Source organism: Symphalangus syndactylus, chromosome 16 (genome assembly GCF_028878055.3).
Source record: "Symphalangus syndactylus isolate Jambi chromosome 16, NHGRI_mSymSyn1-v2.1_pri, whole genome shotgun sequence".
Lineage (NCBI taxonomy): Eukaryota > Metazoa > Chordata > Mammalia > Primates > Hylobatidae > Symphalangus > Symphalangus syndactylus.
The window spans coordinates 100,880,433-100,902,789 of record NC_072438.2 but is presented as its reverse complement, the minus strand read 5'-3'; the positions used below and the strand labels follow the sequence as shown (position 1 = coordinate 100,902,789).

At 59.9% G+C, this 22,357-nt stretch overlaps 1 protein-coding gene across 1 annotated transcript; it reads left to right on the top strand.

Annotated features, from left to right (window-relative positions):
- The first annotated feature begins 418 nt into the window (after positions 1-418).
- Positions 419-20,227, top strand: SLC6A19 (solute carrier family 6 member 19). The gene is made up of 12 exons (XM_055246270.2): positions 419-620; positions 7,511-7,651; positions 9,119-9,256; positions 10,041-10,222; positions 11,146-11,256; positions 11,635-11,747; positions 14,228-14,356; positions 14,446-14,602; positions 16,926-17,130; positions 17,663-17,822; positions 19,327-19,489; positions 19,877-20,227. The coding sequence occupies exons 1-12, from the start codon at positions 419-421 to the stop codon at positions 20,078-20,080; spliced, it is 1,905 nt and encodes a 634-aa protein (XP_055102245.1). The 3' UTR covers positions 20,081-20,227.
- The last annotated feature ends 2,130 nt before the right edge of the window (positions 20,228-22,357 follow it).

Genomic DNA, 22,357 nt, shown 5'->3' with positions numbered 1-22,357 from the left:
CCGGGCTTCCTGCAGGTGGAGGTGTGCGGCAGCGGTGGGGGGGGCTCCAAGACTGGGGCAGAGCCAGCGTCCTGTTTGTTTGCCTTGGTTCTTCCTCCCCGGGGGCGCTGGCGTTTGTGCACATTTGTGTGTGCGTTTGTGCAGGGGGAGGGGTGGCCAGCGCCCACGGAGCAGCCTCCGGTTGCCCGACGGCAGTGGGTGGCTCTGCTGGCCCCGGGGCCGGGCGTCTCTGCAGATAAGGCATTAACAGTCCCTCCGCGGACGCGCCCTGCAGATCTGCTGACGACTGGCTCCGTTCTGCCAGGTGCGTGGGGTGAGGTGCCAAAGGTTCTCTATAAAGTGCCCAGCTCCCGGCCCACGGCCACTCGCCCTCCAGCTTCTGCCCTGCCTGCTGTGTGCAGACCGTCCAGTGACCACCATGGTGAGGCTCGTGCTGCCCAACCCCGGCCTGGACTCCCGGATCCCGTCCCTGGCTGAGCTGGAGACCATCGAGCAGGAGGAGGCCAGCTCCCGGCCCCAGTGGGACAACAAGGCGCAGTACATGCTCACCTGCGTGGGCTTCTGCGTGGGCCTTGGCAACGTGTGGCGCTTCCCGTACCTGTGTCAGAGCCATGGAGGAGGTAGGCTGGCCGGGCGGGGCTGCGGGCCAGGCTGTGGCCAGGGAAACACAGACACACGCAGAGGCCCTGGGCAGACGTCCTCCCTGGACCCTCCGCTCCCCAAGCACGGAGGGGAGAGGAGAAGCCACAGGGTGTGGGGGAAGCTGGGGCCCCCATGGGCCCCTGTGCCCGGTTCCTAGGCTGCTGGTGAGGAGATGGGCCTGGCCGGCACGGCCCCAGGACTTCGTGTGGGGCTCCAGGGGGGACCCTGTGTTCCAGACTGGCAGTCCTAGAACGTTCTGGCCTGAGGGTGGGGCTGGGGGAAGGGTGCTTCTCCCGGTATAGCCCCTCCTTGGAGGACGCGGGGCCGAGCCCTCCTGGGCATCACATCTCGTCCCAGCCCCACAGGCGGACACCTGCCAGTGCAGGGAGCAGAGGAGGTAGCTGGGTTGGGGGCGGGTGACCCCAGAGGAGCAGAGTGGGTGGCCGGAGCCTGTGAACTCGGGCCTGGCTCTTGAGCCAGGTGCCCTCAGGCCTGGAGGCCGGGAGCCGCTGTGCCCACCCGACACACAAGCCTGACTGCTCCTCGTTCCTCTGGCTCCTGGGGCCCAGGTGGGCATGGCCGCTGCTGGCATGGAGGTGACATTTGTGTTCCTGTCCAGTGGCCCTGAGCATCTGTGAAGTGGCTCCAGGCCTGGCAGGGGGCTGCACCTAGGACCCCACACTTGAGGTCAGCCTTGGGCTTGGCGAACCCCAAAGCTGCTGCCCTCATAAACCTGCTGCTTTCTCAGTGGAAGGTCCAGGAGGGCCGGGCACTCTCGGGAAACAGGCTTCCTGCTGCCCTGGGGCAGTTCACGGGGGGGCCGTGAGGGTCTCAGCCTCCGTTTAGAGGAGCCCTCCCTCGGTGGGCCCTGTTCTTTCTCACCATGGAGAGTTGCTGTCTCATGCGGGCTTTGTGATGTGAAGGTTTTTAAAGAAAAACAGAAATGGGCTTTTCCTGAATCAGTTTCGCCTCCAGCATTGTCAAGGAGTTGATCATTGCCTTGGGGGGGCGGGCGCTTCAGGAGCCTCTGGTCCAGCCTGCACTTTCCACTGGAGGCAGGGCGGGGGACCTCGGCCATTCCAATACTATAGTCCCTGACAGTCCCCAAGTCTCAACTCACCAAAGCCTCAGGGACTTCCTGGCCACTGCCCTCACCCCCTCCCCCAGGGCCCTATCCTGTGGAGAGGATCCCTGCGCTCACCCACACCCTGAGTTTGTTTAGCGTGGAGGAGAAACTGAGCCACAGGCACTGGGGACGGAGGGGCAGACACATGCCTCCTGGGAATAGGAGGGGTTGGGACTGCCTGAGCCCGCCTGGGAAGTTATTTGTCTTTGCACAGAAGGGCAAGTTCTAAGACACGGGCTTGGGTGGGAATCTGATGGGGCTCCCAGCATCTCAGATAGTCCCGGCTCTGACACCAAGAGACCAGCCGCTGTGCATGGTGGAGCCTGGGAGCGAGCAGCTTTCAAGCAGCAGGTGCTGGTGCTGCACCCTGGGCCATGCTGGGGTGGGCAGGTGCGGGCAGCGGGCAGCGGGCTCCGGGCAGGCAGGCCCAGGTGAGGAGGGCCGAGCAGGGCTCTGGGATGTGCTGGGTCTCAGACGGTCCCACTCCTGGGGTGGACACCAGCAGGTCCTTCTCCCCAGACCCCAGACAAGCTGCCCCTGATCTGGCCCTTCGGCTGGGCCACCAGGTCACCTGCTAGACTCTGAGGGCCACTGTCACCTGGGCCCCCATCAGCTGCGGCATCGCAGATGGCTCCACAGGGTTCTGGCAGTCCCTCCGGCCTGGAGGAACCCTGTGCCTTTTGGTCACGCTGTGGGGGCTGTCTAGGACCCCCGCATACCAGACCACCAGCCTGAAAGCTGAAGTCCACATTGCAGCCAGAGGGACTCAGGCCAGGCGGGCAGGGCCCCGAGAATGGGAGACGGCTCTGCAGGCCCCCGGGTTTCCCAGCAGGGCACCCGTCTCCTGGTGAATCTAATCTGGGCTGTAGCTTTGCCACGAGGGAGCTTTCAGGGAGGCAGCTGAAAGGACCCGGGGACACAGGGTCCCCTCCTCTGGCTCCTGGGGGCCTCATGGGTACCAAAACAGTGGAGCAGGCAGCCTCCCGGGGAGGCCGCACCCACAGACAGCACACTCTCTTTCTATACATCTTAGTGAGGGCTCCAGCATGCATGCCGTGTCAGTGACACCAGATTTCCTAATTGATGCGGGTCATCAAGACCAAATCGAGGGGAAGCAGGCAGCCGGGTCTTCCTGGTTCCCTCCTGGAAGCCTCCTGAGTGTTTGGGATCGTCCTTTGAGGTTAAAAACCATTTACGCGTGCCTCCAAGTCTCCTGTGTCTTAACACATTTTGCCCTCCTTGGAGAGCCTGTGCCAGGTGGGCAGGCTCAAGGGACCCTTTCCTGAGGAAGGGCATTTCCAAACTCAGCCGACCCACTCACCTGAGCCACCTCAAGGGCGTGCTGCGCCTGGGCGTTCTCACCTGGGAAATGTGTGATGGCAGAGCCCCCCAAGGGTGGTGTTAGGGGCAGGGGGCAGGTGTGCAGGAACAGCAACCGAAAGCCGTGAGGCGTGGTCAGCCAGGGCTCACCCCACTCACCCCCACCTGGGAGCACCACATCCCCAAGGTGGGGCCCCACAGTGCCGGTGGCGCAGGCGGAGATGCATTCACGCCCACCTGTGTCTGTCCAGACACCTCGGTTGCCCCGTGTGTCCCCATCAGTGGCTGCTGACAGAGCCCACCCCACAGCTGGCCCCTCAGGGGCTGCCCCCCAGCTCCTCCGCACATGGCAGTGACGTGCACGTGAGCGAGGCGGTGTGCGGGAGCCTGAGGAGCCGCCCCTTCAAGGACCATGTGGCCCCAGCACAGCTGTTTCCAGCTGTCTCTTCTTTGCTGCTCAGTGCCTGGCCCTGGGGTCAGCTTTCCCCTTAGTCCATCTACAGCTAATTCTTAGCAAAAATCCATGCAACATTTACTTGGTGCCACAAACACCACCTGCTGGAGAGAGAAAAAAGGGGAAGCTTAGTCCCTGCGTGAGAACTGCAGCTCCCTCCTCCCACTCCTCCCTCTCCTGGTTTCCCACTTTTTCAAGGACAGACAGGAGGAACTGTTTCTGTGCCCAGTGTCTCTTTCCCTCTGGGTGCTTTCCATTTGGCCACGTCACCACCCCATTCTCTCGGTTACCTGCTTCCACCTGAGAGAGCCAATGTCTGCAGCGCCGCAGAGAGGCCTGGTTTCCAGGGACCTTCGCAACCATGTCCAGGCGCCCTGCACGGCCCCACCAAGCAGAGCCACGCAGTGTCCCCTGGGCGCTGGCCGCCCCTTTCCTTCTCTCCTTCCTCTGCACCTCGCCCCACACTAGGAAGAAGTCGCTGGGTTTAAAAGACAAATATTCATATTCTGGTGGCTTTAATTGTCAAGAATGCTTGGCTTTCCTTGAGTTTCCTGGGGCAGGACAGCCTCCTTCGTTGGGAGCAAGGGAGGGCCTGGCTGCCTCCGGGCTGCGTTTGGGGTGGAGTGAGTGTGTGCCCCCCCCACCCCGAATCCTCTCTGTTCACTGCTCCATGCTGAGCCTGAGCCCCAGGGATCGGGGATTTGAGGGTCTCCTGCCCTGAGGAACTTCCAGAAAGGAGAGCCACAAGGAGCAAGGGCAACAACTGAGACTCTCAGAAGAGGGGACACCCTGGTGGGGTTTTCAAGGATGAGTAGGAGTTTCTCAATGGAGATGGAGCGATAGGAAGACCCAAGAATTTAGGGTTAGGGCGTAGTGGAGGGAAGGGAGGGGTGGAGGGCCCAGAGGATCATGCACTTGCTTTTTCCTGGTAGTTTTGTCTGGAAGAGTTTCAAATCAAGCTCTTGGGAAAAAAAAATCGGAGGAGCGAATCTTTTCTTATTTTAACCTAATGAGCAGACCCCGCTGGGGTCTTGGGTGTCCCTGCAGGTGAGCCTGCAGCCCCCACCCCCTCCCATGGGGACCCACTGGTGGGCGTCTCCTGCACCTGGCTACCATTCCCCTCTGCCTTTCATCTCACGATGAATCCAGCATCCTGCCAGCCCGCCCTACACACCTGGCTCTGCTTCTGCCACCTGCAGCTCCTGCTTCTGAAGGAATCTGTCCCTGGAGCCCCAGCTCAGAGAGAGGGGCCTGTGTGGGGATAGAGGCACTGGGCACCAGAGGGCCCTGTTCCACTCAACAGGCAGGCACCAAGTGGACACAGAGGGAGGAGGAGAGAGAAGAGGCTTGGTGTTAAACTGGGAGAGGGAGGAGTGAGAAAGGCTGGCAGGGGCCAAGTGAGGAAGTCACAGCCGCCGGTACCCGGCTCCTCCCTCCCACCTCCACCTCTACCCACCCTCCCTCCTTCTCTCTCTCTTTCTCTCTCTCTCCATCACCCTGTCTCTATTTCTGTCCTTCTCTGTCTCTCTCTGTCTCTGTCTGTGTGTCTCTCCGTCTCGTTCTCTGTGTGTCCCCCTCTCCCTCTCTGTGACTCTCTGTGTGTGTCTCTGTCTCTCTCCCTGCTTCCCTCTGTCTCTGTCTGTCTGTGTCACTGTCTCTGTGTGTCTCTCTGTCTCTCATACACATGCAGTGCCATCCCCTGAGGACAGTAGTTTGGGGTCTGACATGGCCCTGCTGGCTGGGGAGACGGTGGCCGGGTCGGGGAAGGGAGGCACTGGGGATGGAAGGGGGGAGCTCAGGGTTTAAGAGATTTGGTGGGAGAAGGACAAATGGAACATGTGTGTGCGGAAGGAGGGTGAGGGTGCCCGGCCTGGGGGGCGGGAGGATGATGGGGGCTTGGCTCTGCCGGTCGGGAGGGTGCAGGCGGGTGGGTCACCCATCCCTCCTGAGAGGCCCCAGGGACACGCAGCATGAGGAGGGGCTGTCGCTGGGACCCCAGTGTCATGTGAGCATTCCCACAGCCCTCCCTCTCAGGGTCAGTCACCACGGGACAGAAAGGTGGCTCCCAGGAGACAGGACCCAGGTCGGGATCAGGCTCACAAGGGTTTGGGACCTGCACACCCCCAGGCCCTTCAGCCACAGCTGTGTTTGGAATTCTTGCGCTGTTGCAGCTGCTGACCTTGGTCCCAATGGCTGTTGGCTTCGCTGTGCTCACCCCGGCTGCAGCGTGGCCCTTCCGTCCAGCCTGGGGCAGGTGCGACGGGAGCTGCTTCTGCGTCCCCATAGCAGGGTGCTCGGGTTCAGGTAGGAGACGCACTGCGCGGCGTCAGGCCAGCCTCGGAAGCCAGGCTGCATGGCCTGCACTCGTCTCTGCTGTTCCCTGACCCTCGTCCTTCTCCACCTTTGAGCGAAGGACCCACCGGTGTCCACGCTGCCCTGGCTGGATGGGAGCCCTGCCAAGGCTGTGTCCCTCCTCACCCTCTGCCGAGCACCTTGGGCACCGTCATGATGCCCAGGAGTGGCTGCAGCTCATCCTGTGTGTAGCCTTGGGGCCTTGTGGCTGGGCTGGGAGGCCGTACGTCCACCCGCAGAGGGAGTGGTCAGGGCAGCCCGCTTGGCCGGGTGAGTGGAGTTCATGGGCACGGCCAGGCCCCTTCTCTGGGTGCTGGCTGTCGCTGAGCCCTGAGAGGAAGCTGACCTATGCTTTTCAGCTTTGGTTTTTTGAAAGAGACAGAATTTAAAGATGTGAGGAAATGTGACTGTGAAATCCCTCTAAGCATCTGCGATTTTTCCTGAATTTCTTCTCCCGGTCCCAGGCTGACTCTGAGCCTCTGCGCCTGATGATCGCAGGAGCCACACGGCTTCCTCTCAGGATCAGCACATCCCTATCTTTTATCTATTTCAAACCAATTTTCAAACAAACAACTCTCCAGTCAGTGAAACACTAAAAGTGGCCCTCGGTTTAGACCGTGAGTGAATTACCTTTCTCCTGGCTGTCAGCGCCTGGACAGCCCCACTTTCCTGCTATGGTTCTAGCCCAGACTGAATGACTACAATTTCACACAGATTAAATAGCGTCATATTTCAAAGGTGATCTTACACTGTCCCACATTAGAGAATTAGCCCCAGGATGATGGCTGAAGGTGTCCTTTTAGGGCGAAGAGGTAGCAGTGCAGAGGTGGGTAGATCCTCCATAAGACAAAACCGTTGTCACAGCAGAAGCAGAAATGTCTCAACGTGGTTCTCATTTTTGCAATTTTTTATTGCTATTGAATACATATATGTAAAATTTGCCATTTTAATCATTTTTACATGTACAGTTCAGTGGTATTGAAGACCGCCATGTAACTAGCACCTGGGCTCACGTCCATCTTTAGAACTCTGTCTTAAGAACCAAAACGGTCCCCATTAAACCCTAACTCCCCACTGAGGCCACACACAATTGCCAGGAAACAGCCTCTCCCCACAGGCATGCAAATCCACAGAACGTTCATTAAGCCAAGGAAGGACGTGGCAGGTGCAGCTGGCACAGGTGGGGCAGGGGTGGGCACGCTGCTGTTGGAAGCCCCCGGCTGGACAGGCAAAAGCAGCTCCTCCGTGGGACTCCTGGACTGCCAGGGGGTGGGTGGGGAGGTCGATTCCCAGGCAGCGGCTGTGGTTGCACGTTGGTCAGTGCGCGCGGGGCATGGACCACACCTCCCTTAACGACCGCAATGTCCCGAGGTCCCATAGGTGACTTCGACCTGTGTGATGGTCAGGAACGTCCAGCTGCCCAGCAGTGCTTCTAGAACGTGGAGTCAGCTCTGGCCCTGATCCCATGGACTGGCTGCTCCATCTCAGCTCTGTTCCTACGTGGTGGGCCGGCCATATGGGGCTGCAAGGCTTGCTGTGAATGCCTGCTCCCGAGGGAGGCCTTCCTGCTCCCCCCGGAGCCGGCTGTCAGGCATGGCGGACTCCTCCCATTGCAGGAGCCTTCATGATCCCGTTCCTCATCCTGCTGGTCCTGGAGGGCATCCCCCTGCTGTACCTGGAGTTCGCCATGGGGCAGAGGCTGCGGCGGGGCAGCCTGGGCGTGTGGAGCTCCATCCACCCGGCCCTGAAGGGCATAGGTGAGTGCCTCGGAGCCACTCCACCCGGGCCCAGGGTTCACCTTGCCGCGGAGCTGCTCCACCCGGGCCCAGGGTTCACCTTGCCGGCCTTGGCGCCCCTGCTCCGCCTTCCCTGTCTGTTTCTGGCGCAACAAAGGTCCCAGCTTCATCTCCTCCTGGAGGCCTTTGGAAACTCCCGGCCACTCCTGGTCACCAGGAACCAGACAGGCCAGCAGAGGCCGCCCGAGTCCCTGGCAGCCCAGGGCCCAGGAGGGTCCAGACGCTGGACAGCAGAGTGACCACTCAAGCCCTGCCCACAGCGGCGCTCAGCGAGAGCCCAGGGCCCAGGAGGGGGCACCAGCCTCCTGTGTCCACTCCCCCACACCTAGTGAGGTCCCCCCAGCACTGACATCCCCAGACATAGTCACTCATTTATATTATAAGCTCTGGGGCCCAGGAGCAGACCCAGTGCAGCCTCACCAAGAGGACACGGCTCATTAAGGCCTCAGAATATGGGCAGACAGTGAAAGACGGAGGAGGAAAGGGCAGGGTCCACTCCAGAGAGGGGTCTGAGTCCAGGAGACACCTGCCCTTCGGAAGCCTGCAGGCCTGGAGCAGAGCCCACACCCTCACCCCGGCCTCTCCCTGAGTCTCCAAGGCCTCCCTCCTCCCTCTCTCTTCCTCTCTCTCTGTCTCTGTCACTCTCTCTTTCCCCTCCTATTCTCTCTGTCTCTTCCCCCTTCTCTCTCTTCCCCTATCTCCGTCTCTCCCTCTGTCTCTCTTCCCCATCTCACACTCACATATTCACAACACACATTTGGTTTTGAGTTTGAAACTTCAATAAAGCATGTACTACACAGCACACTTTCCATCCTGCCTAGCTGTCCCCAAATAATTGAGAACATTCCCCTCTGCAGTTTCTGTTGTCTCCCCTCTCATGAGTCCTCCACAGGGAAGGCTTTCCTGAAGCCCCCCCCCCTGACCTGTCCTGGGCCATGGGGGCTTCCTGCTTTGGGGCAGGGCCAAGTGGGCAGTCCCCCCAGCCTGTAGGCAGCAACCAGGCTATTGGTACATCAAAAGTTCTCTGCCAAGGCTGTGGCCTGGATGCACCTGCTGGAGGCTGCACTGGGCAGATGAGACCCATGCCTGGGGTGAGCCAGGCAGGCGTGTGCCAGGAAGGTGTGAGCCGGGAAGGCGTGTGCAGGGCAGGCGTGTGCAGGGCAGGCGTGAGCCAGGTAGGCGTGTGCCAGGAAGGCGTGTGCCGGGAAGGTGTGAGCCGGGAAGGTGTGTGCAGGGCAGGCGTGTACAGGCTGCACCACGGCATCAGCTGCACGATCCCGGCCTGCACTGGGTCTGCCCCTCAGATTCTGGAGTAGCCCGTCCCGGCCATACTCTGTGCCAGCCCTGGGACCTCCTGCTCAGAGTGGGGACGGGCGGCCAGTGGAGGGCGTGCCTCGGCCCCAAGCCTCAGCAGCAGCCTCCCTACAGGCCTGGCCGCCATGCTCGTGTCCTTCATGGTGGGACTGTATTACAACACCATCATCGCCTGGATCATGTGGTACTTCTTCAACTCCTTCCAGGAGCCTCTGCCCTGGAGCGAGTGCCCGCTCCACGAGAACCAGACAGGTGAGTCCTTGCAAGCAGTCCCGTCCGTCTCACCTGTGCGGCTGCCGCGCCTCTCACAGCAGGCACGTGGCTTCATGAAACTCAGGTCAGGCGTGGCAGAAACCAGAGCCCCAAGGCAACAGGGTGTCAAAAAATGACAGCACGAGAGAAAAGGCCTTAGAAGTGGTGGCTCTCGTGTCGGGGGTGTGGTGGAGGATGAGGCCCTTGGGAGGAAAGCGTGGGAGCCCGGCGGGGGCTGTGCCTGCTCTCAGGGCCCCCAGTCACCAGCCTGGAGCCTGGGGCTGCTGGGAGGCTGCTCCCTATTCTCCAGGAAGGGACGTGGTGTCAGGACTGCTACCTCCCGCCCCATGCATCCCTGCGTTGCTCCACACAGGTGGGTCTGTCCTGCCCATGTGGGCCCCACGCGCATTGCCCTCCCACCCCGGCCCTTCCAGAACCCTCTTGCCCAGGGAGGGAGCGTAGGGGGCAGACCCTCTACGTGTGACATGCAGTCAGCTCACTGCGATTCACATGTGGCCCTAGGGCCTGAACGGCTTGGTCATCACTGGCTTCTGGTCCGACTAGCACAGCAGGGCCAGCGGGGCTTCCCTGCAAGCTACTGCTCTGTCAAGGCCGGCAAGATGGCCCCCGGGGTCATGTGTGCCTGTGTTCATGTGCACGTGTGGGTATGTCACTGGTGTCAAGGCCTCTGGAGTGTGGCTGGCATTTCTTCCAGCTCAGGGCCTTCCATTCTCCTCCCTTGGGGGACCCGTACCCTGAGGTGTGTGAATGGCCCTCTCCCCAGGGTATGTGGACGAGTGTGCCAGGAGCTCCCCTGTGGACTACTTCTGGTACCGAGAGACGCTCAACATCTCCACGTCCATCAGCGACTGGGGCTCCATCCAGTGGTGGATGCTGCTGTGCCTGGCCTGCGCGTGGAGCGTCCTGTACTTGTGCACCATCCGCGGCATTGAGACCACCGGGAAGGTACTGCATGGGCCCGGCCAGGCTGCAGAGGGCGGGTGCGGGCAGCCCTGCCTCCGGCCGGCTGCACTCTAAAACCCAGCTCTGGGGGTCCCGGGCTCCGCCTTTCCTCAGACCCCACCAAGAGAGCTGCCTTTGCCCTTAGGCTCACTGGCCTGGGCGGGAGGGGCCCTGCCTGCCCCAGGTTTCCTGAAATGACCAGACTTGGGGCCCCAGGAACTTGGCGTTGGCCCACACGACACTTAGCATTCTGTAGGAGTAATACAAACTACCAGAAAGAGTTAGACGATGATGACGATGATAATGATGACGATGATGATAAAACAGGAAGGTGGAAATGGAAGAGTGAGGCTCGATCTTCCCCTACGTGGGAATCTTTGGTACGAGGTCCAGAGCGGCCAGCCCTTTCTCCTGGTGGGCCGGCAGCCTGTGAGGCCCTGCCCCGCTCCCCACTCGTCCCACATGCCCCACTCCCCGCAAGCCCGGCCCCCCTCCGCACCATCCTACATACCCGCCACCCCGCAGGCCCTGCCCCTGATCCCCAACCATTCCACATACCCGGCCGCCCACAGGCCCTGCCTCCCATCCCCACTGGTCCCACATGCCCGGCCCCTCGTCGTCCTGGGCCCTCTTCCCCAGATGCCCCAACCTCCGTAGGCCCGGCCCCCCTCCGCACCGTCCCACATACCTGGACTTTGCAGGCCTGGCCCCCGATCCCCATCCATTCCACATGCTCCGCCCCCCGCAGGCCCCGCCCCCCACAGCCCCTGCCCCCATCCTCACCCCTCCCACGTGCCCTGTCCCCTCAACAGGCCTGGCCCCCTCCCCACCCTTCTGGCAGCCCCGCTTCCCCCATGCCCCGCCCCCACGTGCCCCGCCCCCCGGCCTGCCAGGCCCCCCCCATCCACGTGTCCCGCACCCCGCAGGCCGTGTACATCACCTCCACGCTGCCCTATGTCGTCCTGACCATCTTCCTCATCCGAGGCCTGACACTGAAGGGTGCCACCAAAGGCATCGTCTTCCTCTTCACGCCCAACGTGAGTCCCCGAGGCTGCCCTGGGCCCAGACCCCAGGAGAGGCCTGGCTGCCCTGTGCCCCTGCCAGCTTCAATACCAGCTCTCACCCACGGGGACAGGCAGCCTGCTGCTCGACCAGTCCCAGGCCTGAGGAGGTCAACGGGGCCAGCGAGGGCAAGGCCTGTCCCTGGGGCCTGGACAGCTTCTGGGAGGGTGGCTTTGCCCTGTGAGCCAACGGAGCCCCCACAGGGAAGGCATAGCTGCCACCCCAGGGGGCCCTGGCCTGTCCTGACCATCCCGATAGCCTCGACCCTCCCCAGCCTCCCTGGGAGCACACCCCCCCAGGTCCCCATGGCCCCATCTGCACCGCGAGTGGCTGAGGGTCTCCATATGGCACAGGTCACGGAGCTGGCCAACCCGGTCACCTGGCTGGACGCGGGCGCACAGGTCTTCTTCTCCTTCTCCCTGGCCTTCGGGGGCCTCATCTCCTTCTCCAGCTACAATTCTGTGCAGTGAGTGCGGGCATGGAGGGCCTCAGTTTCCCTCTCAGTCCTGGGGGGATCTTGCTGGGAGGATAAAAGACAAGGTGGAAAGCGCTCTGTGGCTGTGTGGCCGGGGCCTTGCTGCCCCGATGGGCCCGTTCCCTCCTGCTATGGGTCCATGCGAGCTGAGTCTGGAGTGCAGCGTGCGGAGGAGGGGCCAGTCTCCCTGCGAGGAGGGCCAGGAGCCGGGCGCCTGCAGCTTCCCCCACACCCGCCCCTCCATGAGTCTGGTGCAGACCCCTCCTGTGCTCTCCCCAGTTCCCTGCTCCACACCCACATCACTCCCTGCCCACCCCTGGGCATCCCAGGCCCCCAGACATGTGGCGCCCCCGGCGCCCTCCACATCCCCTACCAAGGTCTGATCCTTCCACTGCCCCTTCCCCACATACCCACTGTGCTTCCCAATGCCCCGGGAAGGGTGCATACCCTGGAGTCCCCAGCAGCGTCTGGGAGGAGCACAGCTGGTGTCAGTTAATTTCCACTCGCATTTATGAAGCACCTACTGTGTGCCCGACCTGGTGCATCAGGACCTGCCCTCAGTGACCTGTGGCTCCGCAGATTGACAAGCAAGTGCAGAAATTGTCTCTGTGTGGTGACCAGAATTTCAGAGCAGAAGGGGCTGGGGGTGAGGGAGGACTCCTAGGGGTCAGGGTGGCCCTCCAGGCTGGGAAGGTGCGATTGGAGTCAGACACAGGGGACCCTCGGTGCAAGGGGGCAGGGCCTGGGTAGGGAGGGTGGGGCCTAGACTGGATGGGGGCCTGGGTAGGGAGGGCGGGCCCTGGGTGTGAGGGGCGGGGCTGGGCAGGGAGGGCATAGCTGGGGCGTGGCTGGGGCTTGGCAGGTGTAAAGTCCAGGCAAGGAGGGCTGGGGTGCAGAGGGAGATGCACTTGGAGGCACCTGCAGGATGGGGTTGGGGGCAGAGAGGCGGTTGGAGGGACAGAAAGGACCCTGGAGTCATTGTGCGAGCACTGGGTGGAGCAGTGAAGCCCCACGAAGGCCTCAGAAGCTCCCCTGGGTGCTGAGGGCAGGTGCTAGGAGGACCCCTGGGCACTGCAGGCAGCTGGGGCAGGGCCGAGGCAGGATTGAGGACTCTGACTTTTTTGTGGAGTGGCTGAGGTGGAACTGAGGGTGAATTATTTTTATAAAGCTTTATTCAGATAACTTGAATACCACACAACTCCCCCATTTGGAGTGCCCAGTTCAATGGTCTTAAGTACATTCAGAGTTGTGAAGCCAGCCATCAGCACTGTCCAGTTCTAGAAGGTTCCAATCAGCAAAAGCTCCAAGTATGTGAGCAGCTGCTCCCCAGTGCCCTGTCCTCCTGCCCCAGGTGAGCACTGATGCGCTCTCTGCCTCTGTGGCTGTGCCTGGTCCAGACATTTCCTGCAAATGGGGTGGCCACATTGCTACAGCCCTATGTCTGATCCTTTCATGGGGCACAACATCCTCAAGGCTCATCCCATCACAGCCAGCATCAGAGCGCCATTCCTGTTTAGGGCTGAGCAATATTTCATGGTGTGCGTGGGCTATGGTTTGTGCATCATCCATCTATGGCCACGTTTTGGCTATTGTGAGTCATGCTGACATGAGCCTGCGTGTACGCGTTTTTGTGGACGCATGCTTTCGTTCTTCTGGGTGTGCACCTAGGAGTGGAGTTGCCACGTCATGTGGGCCTCTGTGTGCAGTCCTTTGAAGAGCTGTCAGTCTGTTTTCCACAGTGGCTGCACCACTCATGTTCCCACCAGCGTGTAGGAAGCTCCAGTTTCCCCATGTCCTCACCAACACTTGTTATTGTCTGACTTTTGTTTCTGGCCATCCCAGCAGGGGTGTGGTGAGGTCTCACTGCAGTTTAACTGGCATTTCCCTGAGACTAACAGATTTGGCTTTTGATGGAAGCATCTGGAAGGATGGTGTCAGCATCAACTGAAATGGGAAGGGTGGAGTGAGCTGGCTGGGTTGGGTCAGGGAGGTCGGGGCTTGAGTTCAAGACACGCTGAACACAGGGTACCTGTAGGAGATGATGAGGTCTCAGCTGCCGAGCAGCTGGACAGGAGGCCTAGGGTGCGGACTGGGGGAGAATGGAGGTGATGTCTTTGGCCTGGAGCTGTCCCTAGAGGCTTGACGGAAGTTACTGCAGGCACAAGATGGGGAGGGAAGAGACCTGAGCTCTAGAAACAGAGTGGTCTGGGGAGTCAGGAGCAGTCATAGCCCTGGGCAGCCCCTAAGCTGAGGCCAGGTCAGCAGGGGACCAGGCACTGCCCTGGGGGCACCTCTGCATCCCCTGAGCCTGCTCGGAGTGGGGCAGGGGCTCCGACTGCCTCCCTGTGTCACTCAGTGGCTCAGCCTCTTACTCCTGGGGCTGGAGCTCTGGGCGGGACGCAGATGCTGCCCTGTGCTGTGTCCTGACCGGGACCTCATCGCCAGCCACCATGACACTGGTCTCTCTGCAGCAACAACTGCGAGATGGACTCGGTGATCGTATCCATCATCAACGGCTTCACATCGGTGTACGTGGCCATTGTGATCTACTCCATCATTGGGTTCCGCGCCACGCAGCGCTACGACGACTGCTTCAGCACGTGAGTGGCCGTCCCGCGATCCTGGTGCCTTGGGCTGCGCCTCCAGGAAGCCTCCCAGCCTCCCTGGACGGCCTCGATCTGACCTGCAGGAACATCCTGACCCTCATCAACGGGTTCGACCTGCCTGAAGGCAACGTGACCCAGGAGAACTTTGTGGAGATGCAGCGGCAGTGCAACGCCTCCAACCCCGCGGCCTACGCGCAGCTGGCGTTCCAGACCTGCGACATCAACTCCTTCCTCTCAGAGGTAGGTCTGTTCTGGAGCTCGAGGCAGGGAGAGGACACCCCTTGCTGGCACCTCAGAGTCCGGCCTCCCCTGGGCCCCTGGCCTGTGGAGGACGCAGATGCTGAGCTTCAGCCTGGAGGCCCAGCTCCCACTGTCTGCTCTGCCTGGTGTCCAGGGCTCTTCGGCCTGGGGCGCTGGTGTCTGCCAGTCCACGAGATTTCACTTCTGAGGTTCCTGTTACACTCAGAGGCATAGGCTCAGAGGCAGGAGCCGGGGAACACCATGGGCTGCCCCTCCATTCTCTCCCATCAAACACACAGAACACCCCCTGGGGCCATCTGTAATATGATGACTTCTATCAACATTGAAAGAGTTTTTGTAGCTGTTTTTGAACTTGTGAGGCCACCAGGACAGGTTTTATTTTGGACCGGCCAGCGAGGCTCAGCCACGCTGATACTGAGGATACTCCATGTAACAAGTGTTTTTGAATACTATTTCTATAGTTAACGAAGTTTAGATGCTGTTATAATTAAAGGTCAACATTTGCCGATTTTAATTATGCAGCGTTCTTTTGGGGAGCCACCCCATATTTTGCGGGCATGAGGCACTTCAGGGCCCAGTGCTGCTTCTCCAGTGGCCGCTGAGAGAAGAGCTGGGCAGAGCGAGTCATTTCCGCACCAGCTGGAGCCAGGCAGAGGGCTCCGCGGCCTCTCCTGACCCTGTTCCACCAACTGCAGGAGGCCTCCAAGTGCAGGATGCGCAGGCAGGAAGGATCCAACGGGGCTGTCTGGTTTAAATGTCTTTTTTATTTTATTATTTAATTTTTTTTTAATTTTTTTTTTGAGACAGAGTCTTGCTCTGTCGCCCAGGCTGGAGTGCAGTGGTGCGATCTCAGCTCACTGCAAGCTCTGCCTCCCGGGTTCACGCCATTCTCCTGCCTCAGCCTCTCTACTAGCTGGGACTACAGGCGACCGCCACCACGCCCGGATAATTTTTGTACTTTTAGTAGAGACAGGGTTTCACCATGCTGGCCAGGATGGTCTCGATCTCCTGACGTCGTGATCCGCCCACCTCGGCCTCCCAAAGTGCTGGGATTACAGGTGTGAGCCACTGCGCCCAGCCTAAATGTCTTTTTTGAAAGCAACTTTAGTGATGTATAATTATGCACCGTGAAATTCACCCATTTTCAGTGCCTTGCACAGCCATGTGCAGCACCCCCGTCCGTGCCCACAAGGTTTCCGTTTGCTGTTGCTCCCCACCCCTGGCATCCCCAGGCACCCCCTCTGCTGTTCTGCCCACCTGCCTTTTCTAGAAACGCCACAGAAAGAAACCCCATGTGTGTGATCTCATGGCAGGGCTGCCCTCGGCAGTGCCATTCCGAGAAGCACCAGAGTTGCTTCAAGTTGGCGCCTCCATCCTGGCACCTCCTCCTGCCTCCTCCCACCTCCCACTCTGCACTAAAGAGCAGCATGCCTTGTATGCATGTGCTGCCGCCTCCTTCTGACAATTTCCTTTTAAACTCTTCAGAGCCCTCCACAAGCCATGTCCTGCTGTGTAAGGGATTCCACTCTTGTCTCTGGAACTCACATAGATGTGTTAAGCGGCCGTGGAGGACCCTGTCTTTGGATGGGTCCTTGAGTCCTGCCGTATCCAATCCCTGAGCCAGTTCCCTGCAGGGAGCCCCAGGGAGCTGGGCAGGTCCCTCGGCCTCATGGGTGGAGGTTTTTCTCCGGAGATTTCGCAGCTAGGACCGCTGATCACCAGGACCGTGATGGGCCAAGGCCTGGTTCTCGGTGATGGTCTGGGATCAGACACAGGAGCACGAGGTCAGCCCTGGGGCCTCCGGGTGACGGCGCCTTGGTGGTTCTTACCCAAGAGGCTGTCTGTGGGCACAGCCTGCTCTAACCCGGCCATCAGCCACCTGACTTCCGAGCACGTCCAGGGCATGCGTTTATTAACAGGCGACTCGCGTAACACCTCGGGTACGTGGCTCAGCGCACCAGATCAGGGCTGTGCAGGCTGTGAGATCTCAGAAGCTCCCTGTGTTGGGAGAGCCCGTCTGTGGGCAGAATGGGGCTCTGAGTGCCACTTGGTGATGGGATCCACGTGCTGGTCCTGATGCACAGTTCGGCTTTTGAAAATACACTTTGGGCCTAAAACACAAGATCTAGCTATTTCATGACAGCTCAGACCTGCCCGCCCCATGCTGCGTGGCTTGGTGACGCACGAGACCTCAGGCGGGGAGGAGAGGGAGTCCGTGGAGGGCAGAGGCTCTGGTGACTGTGCATCATCCGTGTAGGGCATGGAGGGCAGAGGCCCTGGTGACTGTGTGTCATCCGTGCAGGGCGTGGAGGGCACAGGCCTGGCCTTCATCATGTTCACCGAGGCCATCACCAAGATGCCGGTGTCCCCACTGTGGTCCGTGCTCTTCTTCGTTATGCTCTTCTGCCTGGGGCTGTCATCTATGTTTGGGAACATGGAGGGCGTCGTTGTACCCCTGCAGGAACTCAAAGTCATCCCCCCGAAGTGGCCCAAGGAGCTGCTCACAGGTACATGTGCAGTCGGGCGCAGTCCCCATGGCAATGGTGCCACCTGTGGAATGGCAGCCCCCGGGTGTGTGAGCAGCTCTCTCCCCGGCCGTGTGTGCAGCCCCCGGGTATGTGAGCAGCCCTGTCCCCAGCCGTGTGTGCAGCCCCAGGGCGTGTGGGCAGCTCTGTCCCCTGGCCGTGTGTGCAGCCCCAGGGCGTGTGAGCAGCCCTGTCCCCAGCCGTGTGTGCAGCCCCTGGGTGTGTGAGCAGCTCTGTCCCCGGCCGTGTGTGCAGCCCCAGGGCGTGTGGGCAGCTCTGTCCCCTGGCCGTGTGTGTAGCTCCTGGATGTGTGAACAGCTCTGTCTCCCAGCTGTGCGTGCAGCCCCTGGGTATGTGGGCAGCTCTGTCCCCAGCCGTGTGTGCAGCCCCCGGGTGTGTGAACAGCTCTGTCCCCCAGCCGTTCATGCAGCCCCCAAGTGTGTGGGCAGCTCTGTCCCTCAGCCGTTCATGCAGCCCCCGAGTGTGTGAGCAGCTCTGTCCACCCGGCCTGCAGGCCTCATCTGCCTGGGGACATTCTTCATTGGCTTCATCTTCACACTGAACTCCGGCCAGTACTGGCTCTCCCTGCTGGACAGCTATGCCGGCTCCATTCCCCTGCTCATCATCGCCTTCTGCGAGATGTTCTCTGTGGTCTACGTGTACGGTGTGGACAGGTAGGGGCCACGGTGGGGACAGACGCCTCTAATGCAGAAAAGCCAGGTCACAGGGCATTCCTGTGAGTGAGGACCCGGGCCGTGTTCAGGGTACGGAGGGAGCGTCTATGACTCGGGGCCTCGGCTGGCCACAGAGGCTGGTGTAGGCCTGTCCTGGCAGGAGCAGAGGGCATCAGCAGGGCCCTGGCATGCCGATAATGGGAGCTTTGTGTTGCTGAAAGCCGGGAAGCCTGGTGGAGCCCAGACCTTGGCAGTGCCCACCCAGAGAGTCAGAGCTGCATGCTCGAGGCCACTGCAGGGCCCATCGCCGGGGATGCTCCTTGTGTGTGTGTGCGGGGGGAGGGGTGGGGGGTGGGGGGAGTGCTTTATTTCCCTGATGCTCCAGGCCTCTTTAGGGCAGAGAGGCTCCAGCAGTGTGGTAGAGCCTCAGACAGGGACTCTTGGTTGGAGCCACCACAACTTTAGAAATAATCAGACAAGGCCAGGCACAGTGGCTCACGCCTGTCATCCCAGCACTTTGGGAGGCCAAGGTGGGCAGATCACTTGAAGTCAGCAGTTTGAGACCAGCCTGGCCAAACGTGATGAAACCCTGTCTCTACTAATAATACAAAAATTAGCCAGGCATGGTGGTCCATGCCTGTAATCCCAGCTACTCGGGAGGCTGAGGCAGGAGAATCGCTTGAACCTGGGATGTGTAGGTTGCAGTGAGGGGAGATCGCACCACTGCACTCCAGCCTGGGTGACAAAGCGAGGCTCCATCTCAAAAAAGAAAAAAAAAAGAAGAGGAAGAAAAGAAATAATTGGACAGACTCCGTTAACATCGAGCAGGCACAGCCCTGCAGGCTCCTGGCTTGGGAAAACCCCAGCAGTGGGGTTTGCAGGACGCAAGGGCAGTAAGCCCTTGCCGGGTGTGAGGTGCATGCCTAACCATCTAAACGTGGAGCACGTGGGACCAGCTCCTCCTCACACGCTTCTGCGGGGACCACGGGTCCCCACCTGGACACTGCAGGCCTGGGACCGGCTTGGGTGTAACCCTCTCCCTGCCCCATCCTGATTTCTGCAGACGATAAACTCCTTTGTGCAGAAGAGGGATCAGCAGAGGATGGGAATTGAGCCATAGGGTGGGGAAGGTGTGGGGTTTTCCAACTTCAGGGTGCTGCTAAGGAAGGAGAGGCTGGGGGTGTCTGGCGGCGTTCCCTCCTCCAACACCCCATTCTGCACTGGTGACCACCTCAGATGTGGTGAGGGCGAGGCACCTCTGACCATGGGCAAGCCGTCGAGCACCGGCTGGTGGCATCATAGGGCAGGGACAGCTGCTGGCCGTGCCCACAGAGGGGTCTGCTTGAGGAGGCACCCATGGCCAGGAGGGAGGGATCAGGCCCTGGTGAGGGGAGGCCGGACACCTCGCAGCACGCCATCTGTTCGGGTAGCAGAACGCACAGAAAGCCTGGCGAGTTGAAGCCCAGCTGGTGGCAGCAGTGGCAGCTGTCTCTGGCCTTGGCAGGTTCAATAAGGACATCGAGTTCATGATCGGCCACAAACCCAACATCTTCTGGCAAGTCACGTGGCGCTTGGTCAGCCCCCTGCTCATGCTGCTCATCTTCGTCTTCTTCTTCGTGGTCCAGGTCAGCCGGGAGCTGACCTACAGCGTCTGGGACCCTGGCTACGTAAGTGCCCCGGCAGTCGCCTGGGGTGGGGAGAGGAAGGGGGAAGGGGAAAGGGGAACACTCATCCGCACACATGGCGCATGCACACACAATACACACACCCACATACATGGGCACACACACTCACCCTCAGGTGCAGTCCAGCCACCACCCCACGCATCGTGCTGGTTCCCCCCTCCCTGACACCAATGTGTCACGCCATCCCAGGAGGGGGGTGGGTGGGCTGGGAGTTGGGAGGTAGGGGAAAGGGAAAGCTGGAGGAGCCCCAGGCCACCCTGTCCGCCCCACAGGACGGGAGGTGAGAGTCATGGGGTGAGGGGCCTTTGCCCCAAAGTGAACCCCGCTGGCTCCCGAGATGCCTACTCACCCATGGGGCTCTCTCCCCAGGAGGAATTTCCCAAATCCCAGAAGATCTCCTACCCGAACTGGGCGTATGCGGTGGTGGTGATTGTGGCCGGAGTGCCCTGCCTCACCATCCCCGGTTATGCCATCTACAAGCTCATCAGGAACTGCTGCCAGAAGCCAGGGGACCGTCAGGGGCTGGTGAGCACACTGTCCACAGCCTCCATGAACGGGGACCTGAACTACTGAGAAGGCCCATCCCACAGCGTGCCACACACTGGTGTCGGGGAAGGAGGAACCGGCAAGACCTGTGAGGTGGGGGCCGGGCTGCACCTGCATGTGTGTGAGCGTGAGTGTACGCTCATGTGTGTGTGTGTATTGTACACGCATGTGCCATGTATGCAGATATGTATTGTGTGTGCATGTACATGCATGGGCACTGTGTGAATGTGCACATGTGCGCACACATATGCATGTGTGTGGGTGTGTGTATTGTATATGCATGTGCCATGTGTGCAGATGTGTGTCATGTGCGTGTGCATGTACATGTATGGACATTGAGTGTGCAAGTGTGCATGCATATACATGTGTGTGCAATATTTGCTGCCCATGTGTGCATGCATGTATATATGGACATACATGCCTGTGTTGTGTGTGGTGTGCATATGTGTGAACACACATGTGTATACATGCACATGTGCTCGTACAATGGTGTCCACATGCATGCATGTATGTATACCTGTGAGTGTATCTACATGCATGCAATTGTGTGTATGTGTGTTCTGTGTGTGTGCTTGCATGTATATATGCACATGTGTATATGTGCATGTATGCCTGTGTGAGTGTGTATATGTGAGCATGTGTACGTGTGTGTATACATGTGTGTCGTGTATATGTGTGTGTTTATACCTGTGTATATGTGTGTGGCGTGTGCTCGTGTATGTGCATATTCAGGCAGGTGTGCATTTGTGCATGCCTGTGTGTGTGTATGTGCGCATATGGACACGTGTGGATATGCGTGCGTACACATCAATGGGATGCATGCCTGCCACTCAGGGCCCAGCTACCCTCTATGTTTGTCCTTGCCACAGTCACGGGGTGCATGTGCAGAGGGGAGCAGACCACTGGGGACGTGCTGTGCCCTGCACATGCCCAGGGGAAGCAGAAGCTGCAGCTGGGGTGGGGGGCAGCACCTCTATGCTTCATCTCTGTGGATGGCAGGAGACAAAAACACAGGTTACTATCTTGGTTCCTGGGAGCGACACATGCTGCCCACCTCCACCCATCCCCTTCCCTTTGGTGTTGACTTTTGACCTGGGGGTTCCCAGGGCCCTGTAGCCCTCGACCGGGAGCAGCCTCTTGGAAGCCGGAGTGGGCAGTTGCTGGCGATTCTGAGAAAACTTGGCCACGTCTTCCGGGGCCCTGCCTCCAGTCGGCCCCTGCGGAGTCTCTGCGTTCTGGCCATCTCCCGGCTTAATGAATGCCAGCCATTTAATCATTGTCCCTGCCGCCCCAAATAGATGAGCAGTTAAATAAAACTCAACTTGGCATAATTCAAGGCAAATACCACTCTGTGCATTTTCTTAAGAGGACATGAGCTGTGTGAATTTTTAGCCAGCCTTTGGAAAAGATGGGTTACAGGGTAACTCAACCCTGGCTGCCATCCTTGGGCACTCTGTGTGTCCAGGGCACCTTGGAGGACCATGCATCCCCCAGAAGCCTCCAGCCCCTGCACCACTCAGTGAAGCCCAGCCTGGCGCCTGCTCTGCCCCCATCACGGGATGGGCCCCCATTGGGATTCGACGTTCCATCTCAGCCAAAGGCAGTCGGCACTTGGGACATCTGCTTCAATGGACAGGTCACCTCTGCTTTGCACGAAGAATCTGAACGCTTACGTTAAACTGATGTTCTGAGAATTCCTATGGACAGGTCACCTCTACTTTCCATGGAAGATTCTGGATGCTTACATTAAACTGATGTTCTGAGAATTCCTACGGACAGGTCACCTCTGCTTTCCATGGAAGAATCTGGACACTTACATTAAACTGATGTTCTGAGAATTCCTACAGGCAGGACTGAAAGCCTGGTGTGTGCCGGTGTGATGTTCCACCCACAGAAACCTGGTCACAATCTTCCCTTCCAGCACCCCATCCAGCGGTGACTGCACACACTGAGTCCTCCTACCAGCATCTTCCACCCCGGCTGACTGTCACTGGGCCCTGGGATGTGCAAGACTCCATAGCAGCAGAGGTGGGAGGAAATATCACAGCCTCTGCCCTCAGCTGTGATGCCACCGAGGGGCTCGCCTGCTGATGGCTTCAACAGGGTCTCACCTCATCTTTTCCTGCTCTTGGACCCTCAATCGAGAAAATTCCCATCAGTGCCCCATTAATATGCTGCCCTGTGGCGTCCGCCCAGGAGGCCCTGCCAGGCGTGCACAGGTGTGCATTGGTGTACCCTGGCATGCATAGGTGTGCACTGGTGTGCCCTGGCATCCATTGGTGTACCGTGGTGTGCCTGCCATAG

Excerpts from the sequence above, each read along its gene's own strand:
- SLC6A19 (XM_055246270.2), top strand. The coding sequence starts at position 419 with ATGGTGAGGCTCGTGCTGCCCAACCCCGGCCTGGACTCCCGGATCCCG. Across the intron at positions 14,603-16,925 it reads TCAACTCCTTCCTCTCAGAG|GGCGTGGAGGGCACAGGCCT; the intron begins GTAGGTCTGTTC and ends TCATCCGTGCAG. Across the intron at positions 17,131-17,662 it reads GCCCAAGGAGCTGCTCACAG|GCCTCATCTGCCTGGGGACA; the intron begins GTACATGTGCAG and ends CCCGGCCTGCAG.